Source organism: Fusarium coffeatum (genome assembly GCF_003316985.1).
Source record: "Fusarium coffeatum strain FIESC_28 chromosome Unknown BRIP53273_contig_150, whole genome shotgun sequence".
Taxonomy (NCBI): domain Eukaryota; kingdom Fungi; phylum Ascomycota; class Sordariomycetes; order Hypocreales; family Nectriaceae; genus Fusarium; species Fusarium coffeatum.
Window position 1 is genome coordinate 51,341 of NW_022157943.1, and position 19,694 is coordinate 71,034.

At 48.5% G+C, this 19,694-nt stretch overlaps 7 protein-coding genes across 7 annotated transcripts; 3 read left to right on the plus strand and 4 right to left on the minus strand.

Moving 5' to 3' along the window:
* Window positions 1-554: 554 nt before the first annotated feature.
* FIESC28_06968 (uncharacterized protein) lies at window positions 555-1,333 on the plus strand (the record flags this gene model as incomplete). Its single annotated transcript, XM_031161110.1, has 3 exons — window positions 555-956; window positions 1,009-1,174; window positions 1,227-1,333. The coding sequence occupies 3 exons, from the start codon at window positions 555-557 to the stop codon at window positions 1,331-1,333; spliced, it is 675 nt and encodes a 224-aa protein (XP_031014808.1).
* A 283-nt stretch (window positions 1,334-1,616) lies between these two features.
* FIESC28_06969 (uncharacterized protein) lies at window positions 1,617-3,161 on the minus strand (the record flags this gene model as incomplete). The annotated part of the gene is made up of 1 exon (XM_031161111.1): window positions 1,617-3,161. One exon carries the CDS (start codon window positions 3,159-3,161, stop codon window positions 1,617-1,619), a length of 1,545 nt encoding a protein of 514 aa, XP_031014809.1.
* Window positions 3,162-4,144: 983 nt separating this feature from the next.
* FIESC28_06970 (uncharacterized protein) lies at window positions 4,145-5,143 on the minus strand (the record flags this gene model as incomplete). The annotated part of the gene is made up of 1 exon (XM_031161112.1): window positions 4,145-5,143. One exon carries the CDS (start codon window positions 5,141-5,143, stop codon window positions 4,145-4,147), a length of 999 nt encoding a protein of 332 aa, XP_031014810.1.
* A 2,191-nt stretch (window positions 5,144-7,334) lies between these two features.
* On the plus strand, window positions 7,335-8,248 carry FIESC28_06971 (uncharacterized protein; the record flags this gene model as incomplete). The annotated part of the gene is made up of 3 exons (XM_031161113.1): window positions 7,335-7,344; window positions 7,458-7,941; window positions 7,999-8,248. The coding sequence occupies 3 exons, from the start codon at window positions 7,335-7,337 to the stop codon at window positions 8,246-8,248; spliced, it is 744 nt and encodes a 247-aa protein (XP_031014811.1).
* Window positions 8,249-9,321: 1,073 nt separating this feature from the next.
* On the minus strand, window positions 9,322-11,296 carry FIESC28_06972 (uncharacterized protein; the record flags this gene model as incomplete). The annotated part of the gene is made up of 2 exons (XM_031161114.1): window positions 9,322-9,708; window positions 9,761-11,296. 2 exons carry the CDS (start codon window positions 11,294-11,296, stop codon window positions 9,322-9,324), a joined length of 1,923 nt encoding a protein of 640 aa, XP_031014812.1.
* A 4,643-nt stretch (window positions 11,297-15,939) lies between these two features.
* On the plus strand, window positions 15,940-17,753 carry FIESC28_06973 (uncharacterized protein; the record flags this gene model as incomplete). Its single annotated transcript, XM_031161115.1, has 3 exons — window positions 15,940-16,207; window positions 16,263-17,631; window positions 17,690-17,753. 3 exons carry the CDS (start codon window positions 15,940-15,942, stop codon window positions 17,751-17,753), a joined length of 1,701 nt encoding a protein of 566 aa, XP_031014813.1.
* A 421-nt stretch (window positions 17,754-18,174) lies between these two features.
* FIESC28_06974 (uncharacterized protein) lies at window positions 18,175-19,014 on the minus strand (the record flags this gene model as incomplete). The annotated part of the gene is made up of 3 exons (XM_031161116.1): window positions 18,175-18,584; window positions 18,645-18,819; window positions 18,907-19,014. 3 exons carry the CDS (start codon window positions 19,012-19,014, stop codon window positions 18,175-18,177), a joined length of 693 nt encoding a protein of 230 aa, XP_031014814.1.
* Between the last annotated feature and the right edge of the window lie 680 nt (window positions 19,015-19,694).

Here is a 19,694-nt window from a genome sequence, read left to right on the forward strand (position 1 = left end):
GAATACTCGCCGTCAAAAAAAACCACCCCCTGAAACGCGAGTTGGTAGAGAATTTGTCCGTCATCAGGTGCTTTCCGAGACGTTTGAGTCGAGGTCTAGTTTCATGGTTCGGTCTCGGTTTTGTTTGGTTTTTTTTTGCCCTTCCTTCCCTCCCTGCTTGAGTCTGAGTCGTGCGTGTCGTCTGCAAAGGGGTGAATGGCCTGTTTCTCTCGTTTTGTTCCTCAACTCTCTTTTAATACTATACTAAACTATACGACTTTCTCTTCGGCCGGTCTCTCCGTGCTCGCTTCGGCGTTTAACCAGTCCCTTCTTTCTTTTGAACATATTCATTCGCAGCGCAGTTCTCAAGGGTTGATCTCTTGAGGCCGCTGCTCCCTTTATTCATTCACTCATTAACATCTCTCGACGAGACTCAATACAATATCCCAGACGCTGGTCGTCTAGCAACAAACAGAATTTCCTAACAGCCGCGATTTGGAGGACAGAAAAACATATCGATTCTGAGTTGTCCAATTCCGTTTACCTATATCGCTTATCAATAAAGAGCCGACAACATGGTCGACAAAATCTTTCTCACGACGGTCATCGCCGATATTCTCTTCCTGGGCTCGGGTGTGATGGAGCTGGTTTTCTCGCTGGTCGTAAAGAGCCAAATGAATGATATGGCCAGTGATGGAGAGACGGTCACGAGGAATCTGTTGTATCAAAGATTCCCTCTGACCGCGGGTATTGTCAACGCCATCTTCATTCTCGTCACGTTCGCCGTCACCTTGCCTGGACTTGTCATGCCTGCTCGCAGTTTTCTCAAGGTTTCGGGATACATGGTGACGGTGTGTTCAATATTCACCATGTGTGTGGCCGTGTTTCTCTGGGTCATGACGTTGAGAATGAAGGAGCAATTCTTCGACATCTACATTGACCAGGAGCCAGAAGTCCAAAGCTTGATCCAGAACTCGGTACGTCTGGCCGGAAACGTGAGAAGAAAGCACATGCTAATTCGACATGCAGTTCCAATGCTGCGGTTACCATAACAGCACATCGCCCGCCTTTGTCATGGACTCGACGTGTACTAGCCCTGCCAGTTCAGCTCTGCTGCGTGGGTGTGCTACATCAATCTCCAGTTTTGCCAACCTGCATATCGATGGTATTTTCACTGTTCTCTTTGGTCTCGTCGGTAAGTCTTAATGTAACTCTTCGCCTTCTTCGCAATACCTAACTGTCTACAGGTATCGACGCTATTTTTGTTCTGTGCATTGCTTGTCTGCTCAAGGACCGCAAAGAGCGCGAGCGTTACCGACACATTGACGAGAAGTCAGGCTACCGACAGATTTAAACAAGAAAATGACACGGCCTTACCATTGACTGGCGTGTTGGGTCGTGCCAATCCTGAGAAGTCATCACATGCCATTTTATACCTCTACGCTCACATGTAACGAATACAAGCGATTGATTTATAATTTTAATAATTCATTATTCGTCAAGGATATAGATTCGATATGCTTGGCTCCTTATAGAACTGTCAAGTCCTATCGACAGTCTTGAATTTTATAATATTGTTGTTGACCTTGTGGCCGGTATTTTTCTATTCGTGATGTTTTACCTGACCAACATCGCTCTCAGATGAGTCCGAATGTTGTCACACCTCCCCTGTTGTTCTTTTCTCTCCGAATCTCAACCTCTTCAAGCTCAAGGCCTTCGCCCTCTTCCATGATTGTCTGACGATGCCAAGGTCCAACAAACATGCCCTGAGGATCAACCTTGCTGCGCACTGCGCGGAAAGAATTCAGGTTTTCGCCATACAACGATTCGATCTTGGAACGCGAGGTTTTAAAGTTCTTGGCCCAGTGAGGTCGGCCCCCGAGATCCTCCATCAACCATTCGAAAGCTTCGTAGTATCGCTCATGGCAGGGGGGATCCATCAGATAAGGTCGGTAGAGTGTGGCGTTGAGGTACAATGTTGGCTCATCGTCCACAGTAATGTCCAGGTACGGCCGCACGTTGGATGTAAGTGTGGTGTCGCTAACACGGACCTCGACAGGTGCGTGTACGTAGAGGCCGTCGGCAGAGAAGGGAATGTTGTGGGGAACGTAGTCGGGATCGTCAGGTGTCAGGTGGTTCAGCCAGGAGCTGAGACGTCTAAGAGCCTCGGGACCCTTGTGGAGAGGAATGGCCCATTCGTTGACGAACTGAGAGTATAAGCAGTTCATGAGTAGAGCTTTACCGCTGCGTTGCACGGCCGATGAGGTTGTGCCGTTGCGGAAACCATACTGCATACCGAATACAAACCACTCGACCCAGGGTAGGATTCGGGGAATGTGTTGTGCAAGATACAAGAGATTGTGGTAAACGTAGTAGCCAATAGAGCCGTCGTAGCCACTTTGAGGGGGGTCACGAAGTTCTTGGTCAGTCTTCTCTGCTTTCCAGACTACCGCGCGTCTTGTGTAGGGGAACCACCAGACCCTGACAAACTCGGTTTGTGTCCAAAGATCACGACTCCACGACTCAAACATCTTGTAATCCGTATCCACCCGTTGCTCCCACTTCAAGGTGAAAGCCGGAACTGCCTGGAAAGTGACTTCTGTGATAATACCAATGGCACCGAGAGAAAGGAGAGCAGCCCTGAAGAGGTCTGTATTTGTTTCCTTGGAGCAGGAAACAGTCGTCCCATTAGCCAGTGTCACCTTGAGAGAGATGATATCCTCAGACATAAGTCCGTGACGCAGACTGCTGCCGTGGGTACCTGTAGAGATAGCACCGCTGATAGATTGCTCGTTGATGCTTCCAAGGTTAGGCATGGTGAGTCCGTGTTTCTCAAGCTCTGCGCAAAGAGAATACAGTCTGATCCCTCCCTCCATAGTAACCACATTAGTCTCTCTGTTCACTGAGAGAATCTTGTTGAAGTTGTCTAGGTTGACGAGCCAGCTAGATGTACAGGTGATATTCGAGGGTGAATGGCCGCATCCAGTCGTCACTAGACGCCGACGACATTTTCTTGCCAAGTTGACAGCCTTTTCGACTTCAGCCAGAGATTCGGGCTGGATAAAAAGTTCTGGGAGGGAGGAAAATGTGCGCGCCCAGGTATGGTGAACATGTTGTGGCCGAGCGCGGAATGGCACGCCATCGTCGAGCTTTTCCAACTCGGCGGCCACGAGAGAATCCATTATGAGCCGGTAGTCACAAACGATCACAAACAGACTCTTGGGAGAGAGAGGGAGAAGAAGGGATCAGAAAAGTGGCAGGATTAAGCTAGTATATCAAAAAGTCGAGTGGGATAGAATTGCTCGATGCCGAAGTGGGCGTAGTCACATCGAAGTTTCCGGCGGGGTGGGCCGCTATTAGAATCACAGAGTCAAGCTTGGAGAAATTCGTTTGCAACAAGCTTATCTACGGTTCTAGAGACATTTCTCTCTCATCTATATAAGATATCATTCGATGGAATTTGGGAGCGAAAGAAGGGCATCTTTTGTGGTACCATACATCCAATAGGTCGTTGGCGGCTCGGAGCGGCAAAAGAGCACAACCGAGAGAATTACAAGAAAAAGAAAGAGAAGAAAAAACGGCCGATCAGAAGTCCCTGGATCTCTTTGACAGGGTGCGATCGAATATTCAGCTTTGATTGGTCGCACATGCATAATTCTAGACGTCAACGATATTTATCGGGCCAGGCCGAGAAGACAGAATAAGCGATTGCAGGGATATTAATGGTGTCATTAGGTCTCAAGTCACCGTCATTTGGGCGCGTCGGGTGTACAGGCAGCACTTGGTTACCCTATGGCACACCAATGTTTGATCATGTTTGCCCATCGCTTTCAAGGGAGACCATAGCCATGGGATGGTTTTATGATAGTCATTCTTATTAGTACCTATTAACACATTTTAATATCGAACTGATGGGATTCATTTTCGTCAGTATTGGGATAGGAAACTGGAAGATCCTACAACTACAGAGGATGATATTAAACGTTAAAGTGTAGGAAGGAAGACTTGATGCCCAGGTTTAGGTTGTTCAGATTAGCTATCTGTCTAAAATATTCTAATAATTCTTCTCTTGTACTCCTTGGTTGTTTCTGTCTCCCAGAGCTAGTCTGGATTGCGTGTGTTGGCATGAGACTAATCGCATATTGCTTCTCAAAACCTCCCTCGTCTATACCGCAGCTCGGCGAAGTCCAGAGCTTACTTCGCCATCAACATCCCGCTTTGCCTCATCTACCAATCCCTCGTCAAACATCGTCGCCCATCTATTTGCCAGAGAGGTCATATCCCAACTATCCAATCGTGATATATCCCCATGTTCTCTCAACTCGGCAGCCACCGAGGTAACGAGCTTGCCCTCAAGACCGCAGGGAACGAAACGAGCCCACGGGTTAACATCCTCGGGCCCCTCAACAGGAACATCGATATTCACAGCGATACCCAGTGCCGTAACGTGCCGCCGGTGATGGACGCCCATTGCCGCTATCTTGCGTTCCGGCTGATCGGCAGAAGTGTAAACCCACACTCCAGGCTCGTCCCGTGTCGTGTAAGTTTCCAGTCCGAACAAATCTGCGAGCAGGCGACGCGTGGTGGCTTCGAGATGACTGGCATAAGACATAACAGAGTAGTGCGCAAATAATGGCGAATGCATGTCAAGTACAGGCCATAGTACGAGCTGCCCTGGGCCGTGGTATGTTGTTAAACCACCACGACTTGTTTGCCTAACATCAGGAGTAAAGGTCTGTTTAGGAACAGGGTTGCGTCGGTTGGAAAGGGAAACGGAAAGAGGTGCCTGGAAACGGGATGTTTGAGCCGTAGTCAATGGAGGCTGACGACGCCCAAGGGTCAGGGTTGGCGTAGGCTCAAACGAAATGAGATGAGGATGAGGTATATCGCCTTTTTGCTCTTCATCGGTCAAACCTTTCCACCGAAGGAATTGGGAGCGGAGGTCCTCTTGAGTAGCGTGGGCAGTGTCGTAAGAAACAAAATGATTGAGGCCTGGTCCCGTGAGATGTCGATGAGTGAGGAGTTTGAAAGGCTGTTGACTGGATGCTGGAACTGCAAATGTGGATGACCATCGAAAGGTGCAGACACGACCGGGCGTTAGCCCGGTCCCGGAGCCGATTAGAGTGGATAGAATGCCGGAGGACGGAGCGGCCCTGGTCCGCATGCTGAGCGGCATCTTGTCCTGGCGTCCAGGCAACCAGACAAGGCTGGAATGAGCCGGTGGAAGCACGAGCACTTTAGATGTGACGATCAGTTGTCGATGCACTTCACAAGCGTGCGTAGTCGGGATCACACGGCGATAAACTATGCGTGCACAACACAACCGAAAACACAAGTTTTTAGTAAAAGGAAAAGTGAGTTCCTGCTGCTGGACGATCCCGTGGGGCTAGAGGAAGACGGCCGGCGGTGACGTCGGTAGATCAGGGCCGATAAATGACGGAGGCCGCCGGCAGTCGACCTAGACTGTAAACTCTATAGTCAGTGCTTAGGGATTTCCTGCATGTGAATGTTATATCTCGTACACTGATTTCAACATGATCTTCTCGATTGTTGAGATTGATGGTGTTTCTGATAGTGAAATGACATTCTTGTAAGCGTCCATCCATGTTACAGGTGGTCAGTTGCACGAGTGGCTCAGCGGTGGTATTGGATGGAAGCTTGCAAAGCTCCTCGTGTACAACAGCTGTCAAGTGATGATGGATATCGGATGTAACGCCAGCTACCAGTGCATGATGGCACATAGCTTGTGCAAGATGCTAGCTGAAACTAACTCAAGTCTAAAACCCAGATCAAGATCAAGAGATGCAACCGAGAGCTGAGGTTGCCCGCCAAACAAGCGACAGACATGTAACAAACAAACAATCCATGCCTGGAAAGCTTCGTCAAAGACACCCAATGTGTTGGGCAAAGACCCTGTCTCAAGACTGGACTGTACTGTAGCATCGTAGACATCACAGTCCACAGGGACAGCGCATCGCAACAAGCATTTCATTAGCACGAGCTTAAAGACTGAGGTTCAGATCTTGGCAAATCTTGGCAGGTTGTAGAGTTGTCGCCCCCATTCATCATTGACAATCACTTCCTTTTCGTAAGGATCGCTTGTCGCATCATCCATTTTGTGTCCCATGACATCAGAGGAGACATGGGCTAAACTCCAACAGTGACCAGATGGTTGCCCCGGCTTTTCCCCATTGGGTAAGATGTTGTTGGTGCTTCACTTAGGTACTGTACTGTATGTGCATTTTTCATCACCGCCTGGTGTCGTCATCGCCGAGCTGCTGTGCTCTCGGAACTTTTATTGCACTTTAATATATGTATTTCTCTTTAGCGACCGCTTGAGATGGATTGTAGGCTAGACCGTATTGGAATACGCTCCATACAGTAAAAGGCATCATCTGCTGCAGCTTGGGCATTCAATCTCCACCACGAGTCACTGAGCTGTAATGGATGGAAAAGCCGGGATCAAGATACCCTGGGGCCTGGGCGATCGAATGCCAGGCCAGGCCGAGCCAGGGGGAGGCAGCCACATGAAGAACACCACCTTAGCTACCATGCTTGCATGTACCGTGTCGACGTAACACACCATGAATCAATGAGTGACTGAGACTTTTGGGTCGGTAGAGTCGTATGCAGCTGCTTACTCTCCTTCTCATAGCCTCTTAAAATTCCATTCTATCAGAAACTCGGTGTCTCTCTTGGTCAAAAGGGAGACAAAACATCTTCGTCAACGTCGTACAATTTGACCCAAGACAGACTGGACTGGACGTCTTTCCCGGCTCCACACCGACAAGCCAGACCAGGTCGTCTCCCGAACATCACATCCACATCCACATCACATCACATCACCCCTAGTTTAGTAGATTTAAGACTACCGACTACCGTAACAGACGCTAAGGTAAAGGCTCCAGAAACAAAAACAAGAAAACCCTTCCCCATGAACTAAACAAGGTTCATAAGGATCGTCAATCTCCCCATCTGAGGTTTCCCTTTCCTTCTGGCTCCCTCCTCCTTCTTCGTTCGGCCTCAATATAAGTTCATCACCCACCCTTTATCCCCCTATATCGAACCACCTGATTTTACCTACTACCTACAGAGCACCTACCTATAATACAGGTTGTGGACCCTTGTTGAGAGACTCAGACGCGCACTTATTTAGCTGCAGCTTCTAATCCCCTGGCGGTGATCCTGGGCGTGACGACATCCAATTCCCGGACTCCATCGCAGCAAATTAATCCCTACAACACTTTCTTTTCTTTTCTTTTCTTTTTGGGCAACAGTGCTTGCAACAACAACAAACAACAAACAACACTCAACTTTGTCGTGACTGCACCCAGTTCCCATAATCAATTACCATCATGGCGAAGAGTAAGTTCTCCAAGATTTCCGACTGACTGGCAAGCTCAGGCATAGACAATGTTCTCCGTGCTTGGATGCTTCCCATAGCAACATCGCCCCAGCGGTTGACTAACATGCTGCAGACGCTCCTCTTGGCCTTGCAGGCCTGATTCTTATGGCAGTTTCACTGCTCTTCCTCTGGTTCATCGTGCTGTCAGGACTGACCTCGACCACACCATTTGACAAGACGTATTTCCTCCGCGCCGACACGAGCGGTATCTCGGGAGCTCGCGACACCACCCAATGGAACTTTTTCTACATCTGCGGCGCTGGTAACAATAACTGCGATGGCGCTCGTGCTGCTCCTGTCATCGGTCGCGCTTGGGACTCCAATCCTAGCAACGCTCCCAGCTCGCTCGTCGGTGGCCGCGCTGGTGACACTACCTCCAACAGACAGTTTTTCCTCTGGCGATTTGGTTGGGTCTTCATCCTTATCACTCTGTTCTTCGAGACTATTGCCTTTTTCACTGGCTTCATTGCATGCTGCGGTCGTCTCGGTGCTGGCATTTCTGGCTTCATGTCCATGTTTGCCTTGTTCTGCTCCTCCGTCGCCATGTCCCTCATGACGTAGGTGTTGTCCCTTCCTTTGTTCGATAATTCTCGTTGACTAACCATCGTGATCAGTGCTACTTGGGTTTTGGCTCGTAACGCCTTTAGAAGCAGTGGTCGCTCGGCATCTATTGGTCGCTACGCTTTCGGTTTTGCCTGGGCATCTTGGGCTACTCTATTCATCGCCACTATTCTCTTCTGCCTCGGTATGCGCGGCGACAAGAGTGCCAGCAGTGGTTACAGCGGTCGCTCGTGGCGCCGCAGACGCAGCGTTCGCAGCTCCAACGGTTACGAGGGACGTCGTGTCAAGGATGACTACTCTTAAGCTATCAACCGAACTTGTTTAAGCAAGCGTTTTCGGAGATGCAAGGCGTTAATATGGAACTCGGCAAAGTCCAGCGTCAATTTTGCAAAACTCAGTTGCTACGGGGCTGGCAGTGGCGTATAGTACAGCCTCCGCAACGCCATCAACGGCAATCGCCGTTCGACAACTTGATTCTGTCTGTTCATATTTGATCTAATCACCAGCCTGTCTTGTTGGAAGGTCTGTATACATGAAATGTTTTGACTGGACGCGGTGGCCTACTTCGCATAATGTTGGAAGAGCGAAGATTTTATGGGGGCTTATGGGAAACCTTTTCGTCAAATGCTTAATAGTTATGAATGTATGATACTGCAAGAATACAAACACCTTTATATTCATCATATGTCGCTTTGAGTTCACTGCTCCAACTTAGGGTGGTAGCTATTGCTATTGTTTGACTTCTCAACATTTGCTCCGTACCTGATGTATGTGGATAATATTGATTCCATTGATAAGTGACGTCAAAAGCCTTGCAAAGTTGGTTGTGCAAGTATCATGTTTGCATTGATTGGCCTTCCCTTCGCCAAACTTTCAACACACGCCTTCCTCGTCTTGATCTCTCGTTGAATGGTTGAAGTCTGAAGTCGCCCTCGGTACCTTCTTTTTACCATGCCTCTCAACCAATTTCGCTTCCGCTCCTCCTGTACATATATGAAAAAAGAAAACAAAAATGCTGACCTGGTTCGTTGTCCAACCTGATTGCCCCTTCCCGATTTTGTTCTTCCGTAACACAAATGCAAAAATCTGATCCAGGTTTGTCTAAAGCCATCTCAGAGCGTGTACAGGGTTGTTCCCCAATATGCAGAAAAGAATGACCAAAACAGCCATAATACATGCTGACGTCCTAGCCCGCCATGCACCACCTTATGATGAAGAGCCAGCACTGGATTGGTAGTAGCCATCGCATCAACCGAGTGAATGTCTTGAACTTCTTGAAACTGTAGCCAACTAGAAGCCTGCTTTGTTGACTGGTCATCATGTTCAGCAAGTGCCTCGGGGATAAGGCATGATTTGTTCATCCAAAGGTTTCGACTCTAGGCGTCATTCGGACTTGATATGGGGCTGACGCTGTCAAGCGGCGCGGTGTGCAGTGCCGGTCTTACGGGACCATCCATCTTCAATCCGTCTCTCTCCTTCTGCAGCACGCTATTCACCCAGTCGGCGACTTCCGCATCCTCAGTTGATGAGTTAAGAGCAATTTTACCAACTGCTTCCGCAACCTTGTCAGCCTCGTCGCCGTCCTCAGCTTCTTCTGTGATCGTCTGAGGCTTTGTAAATTCAACGAGCCATGGGTGCTTTAGCAGCATTGCGTAGGTTGGTCGCTGCTTGGGAATTTTGTGAAGACAGCTCTTGACAAAGTCCGTAGCTGTATCCGAGTAACCCTCATCTGGCATCGCGGGTGGCTCGCCTTCGACGATAGCCTAAGATGTATTAGTGACTGTACTTTACCACTGGCAAACAGAGACGACTTACACTTAGTTGACTGAAAATAGTAGATGATACCTCGGGAGGGTAAGGGTATGCACCCTTGGCACACTCGATGATGGTCAAGCCCAGACTCCAGACATCACTCTGAACACTGTATGATCCGTCAGAGTTGCCCGCTTGTGCGAATCCACCACCTGAAATTCGTTCGGGTGCCATGTAACTCTGACAACCAATATTGGTTCGAGCTATACTGGCAACCAGATTACCGCTGACGCCAAAATCGCAAATCTTGATTTGACCTCGTGTGTTGACGAGAATGTTTGTTGGTTTAACATCGCGGTGAATAATGCTGTGTTCCTCCTTCAGCGACTTAAGGCCCATCACTGTTGAGTATGTGATCTTTCGCAGTACGTTCTCGGGAATTCCTCCAGTATATAACTTGTCAATGGAGCCTCCGTCCATGTACTCGATGCACATGTACACAGCACCCTCCTGGAAGAAAGCGCCGTAAAAGTCAATAATGTAGGGCGAAACACACTCGTGTAAGATAACAAGCTCTTTCAGGATAGTCGTGAACTTGGCGTCGTCAAGTTCCAGCCGCATCTCCTTCATTGCCATAACCATACCAGTGGTGCCGTCTATCGCATCCATTTGGCCGTCGGCTGAGTCTTCGGTAGGCCTGATGGGGGAGGGATCCGATTGCGAATATGATACAGGAAGGGGCTTCCTTGATAAGCCTTGTCCAAACCGCGGGAGTCTCCTCTTGGCATGCTTGACCTTGTAGACTGTTCCGTAGTTTCCTTTACCCAGCTCGTTCAACACTTCAACCTCATCGAGAGATATGCTGAAGGTTTGGCCGTTGGCGAAGTTGACTCCCGTCCGTGTGATAGTAGCAGCGCCATCAAATGTGACCCACCCCTTCTCCGTATCAATATATTTCTTGAAATCGTCCATCTTCGATCCTTGACCACCTCCTGCTCCGTTTGATTGTTGGTTGCCGGGCGCGTCGCCCGTAATGTCCGATAGTTTTCCAGGAGGTCCACGTTTCTTACCCGTGGCCGTGGCAGGACTGGGTCCGCCCATATCAGACAGTTTCATGCCCATGCCCATCTGACTCCTTCTTTCACTCAGCGAAGGCTTCGTTACCGCAGGAGCAGAGTTGACATGATTTGGAGCCTGTGGTCTTTGCAAATTCGGGGGTAGTCGCAAATTAGGAAAACCGTTCGATACGCCGGGCGTTGACGACTGCCCGGAAGGTGATGCTGGGTTGCCTTTTTGCAGGCGTTGCCGATGAAGTTCCCGCGCCTTGGCCATAATACTATTTTCTACTGGGGCACTGCCGTTTGCAGGATTTCTGGCCTTGCCCAGAAGACCCATCGCAGTTGAGTTCGGGTTCATGTTGCGAGGATCAGAATGGGACCGTAGGGACGGAACCCTTCGAGGAGGCCCATTGGGACTGTCTTGGCCAGGAGACTCGAGAGGCGTGCTAGGTTCAGAAGAATCTTCAGAGCCAGGGGATGCGGGTGTTGACAGGTCTTTCCAGTCTTCCGGTGTGGCCGGAACCGAGTCGGAGGCGGACATCGAAGATTATGGCGCGTTGAGAATAACGAAGTAAGGTATGGCTATTGAGACTGTGTCCTGACAGGACTTGATTAGAAATTTGTGAAGGCGAAAAGTGCTCGATGGAAATTTTGAGCGGCGTGAGAATCGAGATAGGTATCCTGACAGGACCGCGGGGAGCTGTCGATCGGGAGACGGGACGCGATCGATTAGATGGGTACAAGAAGGAGCAATGGAGGGGAAGCAGATGGTGCGATTCCGTCGGGGCTAAAAAGAGTCAAGCAAGCAGTGGGCGGTCTAGGCTTTCAGAACCTCTCTAGCACGGCTTAACGACGGGGACCCCTCTCGTAATTGAGGAAGAGTGTGCAGAATTTCAGTGACGAAGGTCCTGATAACGTTCGATTCCAGGATACAGGCCTGAGTAAAATGTAGAATCTTGTTCGTTCGTTCGATTCGAATGATACAAGACGATCGAATGTGTTTGGTAAACAGCAACCCGCTCTTCGGGCAACTAAAATGACCCTGATATTTGAAATGGACGGTTGGGCAGCCAATGTTCACCAGACAGCAACGGTCAGAATCGTTAAAGGTGTCTGGGCCGTAATGCGGCAGGGTCGTTGAGACTTCAATTGGTGACTGGGAAAAGGTTGCAGTTAGAATAGATGGCGTTTGATGGTGGCAATTAAAAATGTCCTGCAATCATGGTTGAATACGCACCCCAGAAAAGAAGGGTTTGGCTGTGAATAAGAGAATGCGATGAATGGATTCAACACTTTGATTAATTCGATCCGTGTGCTCCTAAAGTCAAGCAAGACAGATACAGGTGGCTGGGTGCGGGGTCGAAAGCTTGCTCGGCGAACGCGACAACGATGGAAGAATAGAGAAGTGCGTGTGAATGGATTGTGTTAAGCAGTAATCCAAACCTGCATAAACTTAGCGTAAGATAGTGAAAACCCTCAAGAGACACAGGTAGGTAGTTGTGACGAAGCAGAAGGGGAAGAAAAAACAAGATGAGGCTGAAGATGTTGATGATAGGTATTCTTGGATGAAACGCTGATGTGGTGTGGCGGTTCACACTGGAGACAAAAACAGGTCCTGAGCACCCGAGGGCACAGGAGAGATGGACCGCTATCGCAGGCTGTTGATGCCACTAGGATTCATTTCCGGGGGTCGACTAAGCCCACTAATGGACCCGACCTGATGGGCCACAGTGGCAGGAGATAAAGCCCGTGAAGGATGGAATTCCCCGCGGCGGGCGGGCGCTACAATGATCCATCTTACAGTATCCGTCCAGTACAACCTCGAAGACAGAATAAATTATACGCTAACGTCACCGACGATTCGGGCTAAGATTCCATCATGATGAGAATGGATTTTTGTCAAAAAGTCGAAGAATCAAAATCAAAATCAACTGGCGTCATGATGACTGCATTTAATGGGTTACTGGCAAGATTGGACACCTGGTAATATTACAAAGTTATCATAACGGCCGTTCCAAATAAGAAGCAATATGCACTACTTGAAAGGGGACTTTCAAGGCTTTGCTCATGGCCTGTCCTTGATTTTTTTTGAAAATCTGCGACGCCATCGTCGATGAGGAGCTGTCACCGATGACGTTAATGCGGTCGGTGTCAAAATCGCTTGATGTGTTGATGTCAGACCTTGATTTGAGGTGGGGACTTGCATATACCCATGAACAAAGTGGGTGACATAAATATTGATGCAGAGACAGCTTATATGAGAGTATACAATGTCGCTAGATTTTACCCATTGCTGTTGCGTGGGATCTGTCTGCTTTAGAACATGGAGCGCTGATGCCATTATTAGTTAGGCGATATGGAGAATTGGTTTATACAGATATTCCACCCTTTGCATCAACAAACAATTTCCTTATTGAGCTGGACAGCGACAGGTCAAACCTGCGATATTTATGGAGAGAACGAATACGAATAACAACCAATTAAAGCATCAAATGAACCAAAACAAACCGTACTGTAGCACAGATTTCTAGCCTTCAATTTTCAGAGGTACAGTAAACAAGCCACAAGGAAGTGAGTAGTTATTTACTCAACGTTGGCAACTGGATAACTGATATAATATAACTACCCTAGATGTACGAGGCACATATTGTACGTTGCATAATTACTACTTATAAATGCAGATATTCAAGCACTTTCAACCCTTTACGGCTTCCTGGTATATATTTGGTGTGAATGAATGCTACAGGGCTTTTTGTATGGCGTTGTTAAAAACTTGATATTCTGGCTCGTATGTCCAAATGTGTTACATGACGGCTGCACTAGATCTTATGAACTACCTATGTAAGTCTGGAATATGGCCTTTTGGTCTCATTGAACCTTCTGTTATTGCTTGCGCATCATTGATACCACTCAGGACTGTATGGTTACCAGTTGCCCTTGATACATGGTATTGTTCAGTTGATAAGGCAACCCGCACTTTGCGTAAGTGTGTAAGTTGGACGACTTTGATAGCTTTATACATCAGTAGATAACAACGAACGTAGAATGTAGCCAAGAAAATATTGGTGTTTCTCTCATATTCTAGAACCAACATAGGGCGTTTAATTGGCCTGGTTCAATGCATTTTCTGATATCGTGGAGGAAACACAACAGACGATGTTTCAAAAGTTCGATTATACTTCACTTAATATGTTCGTACTGCAGCGTTGCACACGACGGCGGCGATCCCTGCAGGCGATGTTCAACCAGCAATTTGTTTCTTCGAAACGGCCATGACACATATCCCACACACATAGTAGCATCCCTTCGACGCGCGCGACGGCGGCAGCATCAGGGGTTGAATACGAAACATTACTGCAGAGATATACTAAAACAAAGCTGCCAAGACCCGGGGATAATACCCAAACTCTAAAGCTTCCATTTCTATGCCTCTAAGTGGATCTGTATAAGTCAGCGGACATCGGAATGTTGTACAACATGATTGGCCATCAAGGCTTAGGACGAACAAACACATGCGACACTTATCGTCAACAAGTCTCCATTGACTACCTCAGTACCTAGTATATAGTGCTGCTATATGTACAATGATATACATGTATAGTGATACATAAACGGTAAACTATTAATAGTAAACGGAGTCATCACTGTCGGATTAAACATTGGAAAACATCAGCACTTGAGACCACCTCTATTTGCAAGAGAGTTGCATTTATGTACCTCAATCTGTAGGTATTGTAGATGCTAGACCTTACAGTACCTGTACTCTTTGTGAATACGTCTCCAACCCAACTTACGGATTACGCATCTAGCTATGTCATAACGAAAGATCGCGTCGCGTGACAGTCTACGCAAATCGATAAACTTCGCCTCTTGAACCAGTCTCGGCATCATCCAATAGTATTGCGCACAGCGTCGCTGCTCAAGATCACAGAACTGTGTTGTACATACAGTACTGATGACCAGACCTTATTGCGTACTAACCTAGGTACCTTACCTACAATACCTTACGTGGGTGAGGCCTGACGACTCCAACCTCTGAGCGTGGAGGAAACAGCAACGTGCCCTGATAACACCATGACGAAAGTTTGCGCCACACCTAATGCAATCGTGCGTCGCGCCGGGAAGATCATTCTCATATCCGACCCCTGTGAATGGAACGGGATAGGATCATCACTCCTAACTTAGGTATAATTGAAAGATTTCGAGACATTTTGACGGTGGACTGTGTTTCGATACATCATCGCTAAAGAAAACTTGCGATTTGTTTCTACAGTTACTGTACTTGTTTGGTGATACAAAGGAGGTGTCTGGTCGGCGGGGGCCTGCAAGAAAAGTTGTTTTCCGATGAGCCCAATAGGAATACACCAGTGAGTAGTTTGGTCGTGGCGCCATGATCCATCCATCGAGAAGGTCTCGTCTTGTCCCTATCAAACCCTTGACACTGGCCCTGGCGCCACGGCACACACATGGGCGTGTTTCAATGGTTAAGTTTGTCGCAAGGCATGGGTCTAAATGGCTGGGTTACCTCATTCAGGGCGCTGGCATTACTGAAGCGGCCAGTGACGGCGTGCAGACAATTCCTCAAGGAGCTGAAGGCCCGGACTGAGGTAACCCACCAGGTGAGGATAGTCCAATGTAGCCCAAACAAGGCAGCTGATGGGGCTGCTGTCATAGTTCAATATCTAGCTCAAGGTTATCAATCGAGAATCGGGGACGTGCATCGCCATCCATCCCTCTTGTAACTTGTTCCAGTTCCAGTTCCACGTCTCAACCTAGCGGGCTACCTTACCTAGACCACTGCACTGTACCTAGTAGGTAGGAGGCATCTGGCACCGCCGCCTTGGGCCCCAGAAAAAAAGAATCCACTGGCGCGGCCCTCTGTTTGAGTTCGCACTCGCTACCTACTACCTAGTATCTATCCTTTGACTTCTTTTTCTTTAAATACTATTTGACGACACACTTAATCGACGCAATTGGAAAGCTTTGCTTTCGTGTATATCGGTTGTATCTCTCTGTTGACTTTATCCCACCCCTGCTCGACCTTTCCAAGCCCGATAGCCTTATCAGTTGCATCGCCACGGACGCGCGCCTAGAGATATAAGCATCTAATAACCTCCGACTCGCGCCGATCTTGGATTTTCGTCTGATAACAACGACTACGATCCAAATCACCGCTATTATTTGATGGCTTCCTGGCAGTCCTTTTCGGTCCCGTCGTTTCGGTTGACGCAACTTGCTCAAGATGCATACGAGGTACCTCTACAAACCCTCGCCAACACCCATGATTCGCACCCTTCGATAGGGCATCTTTGTCTCCTGGTGTTCGAAGCTGTTCTTGAAGTAGTATGCGTCAGTTTGCCCGGATACATCGTCGCGCGACTCGGCCATTTCGATGCCGAGAAGCAAAAGTTCCTCGCCAACCTCAACGTGATGCTATTCACGCCATGCCTGAGTATGTTGTAGTTTGGCGCCGACGGTAGTCTGGTATACTAACATTGCACGCACAGTCTTTACAAAGCTCGCTTCTCAGCTGAACGCTGAGAAGCTTTCAGATCTAGCCATTATTCCCATCATCTTCGTCATCCAAACATTTGTTTCCTGGGTTGTGTCCTATGTCGTCGCAAAGTTGTTCCGATTCAACAGGCGCGCATCAAATTTCGTCACAGCGATGGGTGTTTTTGGAAACTCGAATTCGTTGCCCATTTCTCTCGTCCTTTCGCTCTCTCAAACATTGAAGGGTTTGCACTGGGATAAGGTTCCTGGAGACAATGATGATGAGGTTGGCGCGCGCGGTATCCTTTACCTCCTTATCTTCCAGCAACTTGGTCAGCTCGTTCGATGGAGCTGGGGTTACCACGTTCTCCTTGCACCTAAGGAAAAATACCCAGAGTACCGCGAGGAGATTGCCGAGGAAGGCCAACGCTACCGTGACGACGAAGACCACGAGGAACGCGAAACTGCGGCCTTGATTGATGGTCTTGATGGAGAAACAGAGGACGAGGGAGACCGTCAAAGCATTGATTCCCAAAACTATGATCCCGCTGGTCGCACCCCTGTTGCGAATGCTTCTCGTGTTTCGCTTGCGGTTTCCAGTGACGATGATCTGCCCAAGAAATCTATGCCAAAGGGAAAACAAGGGCAGACTGACATCGCTGCTCCCCTCAATGGTAATGCTGGCAGTATGGACTCTTTCCCGCGTGTTCCATCGCTGGAGGATGAGGAAGAGCCTACCGGCATCACTGAAAGAACCAAGTCCGCTTTCAAGTCCCCTTTCATTCGTCTTCACAAGGCGACATCCAAGTCGCTTAGCAACTTGTACCAAAAGTCTCCCGCTCCTGTCAAGTCTACCTTGAAATTCACCAAGCGCGTGGCTGGGAAGTTCAACAATTTCATCTGGGAATTCATGAACCCTCCGCTATGGGCCATGCTGATTGCCATCCTCGTTGCCTCTATCCCATCACTTCAGCGACTCTTCTTCGAAGAAGGCTCTTTCGTCCAGAACAGTGTAACCAACGCTATTCGCTCAAGCGGAAATGTCGCTGTGCCATTGATTCTGGTCGTTCTCGGTGCCAACCTTGCTCGCAACACCATGGCTAAGGATGAAGCTCTGGATCCTGAAGAGGAGCGCATCGGAACCAAGCTGCTGGTTGCCTCTCTGCTTTGCCGTATGGTTCTTCCAACCGCTATCATGGCCCCCATGCTTGCTCTTATTGCGAAATATGTCAACGTTAGCATTCTCGACGATCCTATTTTTGTTATCGTTTGCTTCTTGCTTACTGGCGCACCCAGTGCGCTTCAGCTCGCTCAGATCTGCCAAATCAACAACGTCTTCGAGAAGACCATGGGCAGAATCCTGTTTCAAAGCTATGTCATTTGGTAAGTCGCTAATCTTTGCCCCGGTGTCCATTAAATCGAATTGCGCTAACATATGCAGGATCCTTCCCTCGACCCTGATCCTGGTCATGATGGCCCTCGAAGTTGTCGAATGGGCTCGATGATTGCATACACAGTTACGTATGGCTCAGAAAAGTAAACAAACGAAGCATCAATATCCCGTTTGCTTCCAGGTCTGTTTGGACCATTTCTACATGTGTTAGTTTGTGTTGGCGTTGGGCGGTCCAGTGAGCTATTCCTTGGGAAACATGCACATTGGCAAGTATTTACAGAGATTCGTGTCTTGAAACAGGCGAAAGCATTGGTAGTTTTGTGCCTACTGTTTATTATCTATAAAATAATGGGTTAAGCGGGAGTTATCGGGTCTGCCTCTTAATAGTGCGAATGAATGATGAAAGAATAAACGGGGTTTCGTGTCGCATTGAATCTAATAATTGAAGCGGTGCATATTATACCTAACTACTCCTTGCAATGACTTGAAATTATATTACACCAACAAGAGTCATGAGTCGCATCATGCACTTCTCACTGGGTTCCGTTAACCATGTTCCCTTCTGGCACTATTTCCCAGTCTCTTACAGTGCCCTTCCAATCACTGATGCGCACGTCCTTGATATCGACCGATACGACCCTGACTTCCTCGCCAGCAACGAAGCAGCTGCGGCCCCCATCCTCAACCAGCCCGTTCTCGCGTTGAAATGGCTGGGTTGCAGACTCGTCGAAAGTGTTGTTTTCGAGATGCTGCTCGCGATAATACTTCTCCTCCTCTGTTCCACTAGGCACTAAGCGAGCGGCACCTCCTATGGTCGCGCTGATACTAGAGAGTGCTGATGTATTGAGGTTTAGAAGGAGCGAGGCGAGACTTGAACGGTGCTCAGGACTAGGCGAACCGCCGGATGGTCGGCGGCCGTGAGTTGGCGGTCGGTGAGAAACCCCTGAGATTGTGGTTAGCATTTCCATATCATCTGGCAAGTGCTAGGAGGTGGAAAACATACAGTCGTGGACGAGCAAAGATACGTTGGGATTAGTCACGAGGTTGGAAGTCTTTCGAGAAGCTGGGTTTGTTGTCATGATGATGACCGGGTAGTTGGAGTAAGGAGAAGATGGGAGGTAAGTGTAGTTCATGAGGGAGACGTGGGGCATATTATCGGTGCATGTTGCCAAGTGAAGCTGTATTGACTATCAGTAATTGACCCAAGATGATCGCGTTGTTGAACGCGCTGTCACCTGTCACTGCGGGGGAGGGGCAGAGCGTACAAATCGAGCATTGTCCAGACATTGGACGACGTCTGGGGGGAGTGTTGAGGTCGTCTGCTTGTGGGTATCGCCTACAGAGGCTTCAGAGTTGAGGGGTATTTGCTCCATCTTGGGTTATCTTAACAATGGTTGAAGATGCTTGAGATAGGCTCTGTAGGAGCTTCAAAGCGCTTTGCTGCACGACGCATTCCGCAAGTCCCGCTGCAGCGGTTTTGGCTTAGTCATTCGAGAATTGAGGGGCAAGTGACGTAGGCGAACCTGCCCGTACCTCCATATCTGGTAGATAGCAGGGTAGCTTGGGTAGGTGTAACTGTAGAGGTTCCATTGAAAACTGGGCTTAGCTTAGAAGGGACGACCACTATATACAACAAGACCTGAGACCTGAGATTCCTCAAAATTATACAGATCTTGTACAAATATGCTTTGAAGATCGAGGGAAAGTGCGCATGCATGATTTTGTGGGAGGATTCATGCTTTAGGTTCTCTCGGTCGCTTTCCCCAGAGTTGACTGGAGCTAAGCTCCCACTGCAGTTAAGTGTTAAGTTGCTGTCTGGGGAAGGTACCTAGGTACCGGCTACTTGCGGTTCCTTACGGTCACGGTTGTTGTAGCCGCGTTCAACCTTCAAAGCCGACGGCATAGCACATTCACGGCATTAGAATCGAGTATAATATTCCGAGGCTGATATTCTGAGGAGATCCTCTTCTTATTTATGTCCCTGAACATCATTTTGAAGTTTTGTCAAGCTGCATACTGCTCCCTGACTTTAACTTGGGTGCTCCTGTAACTC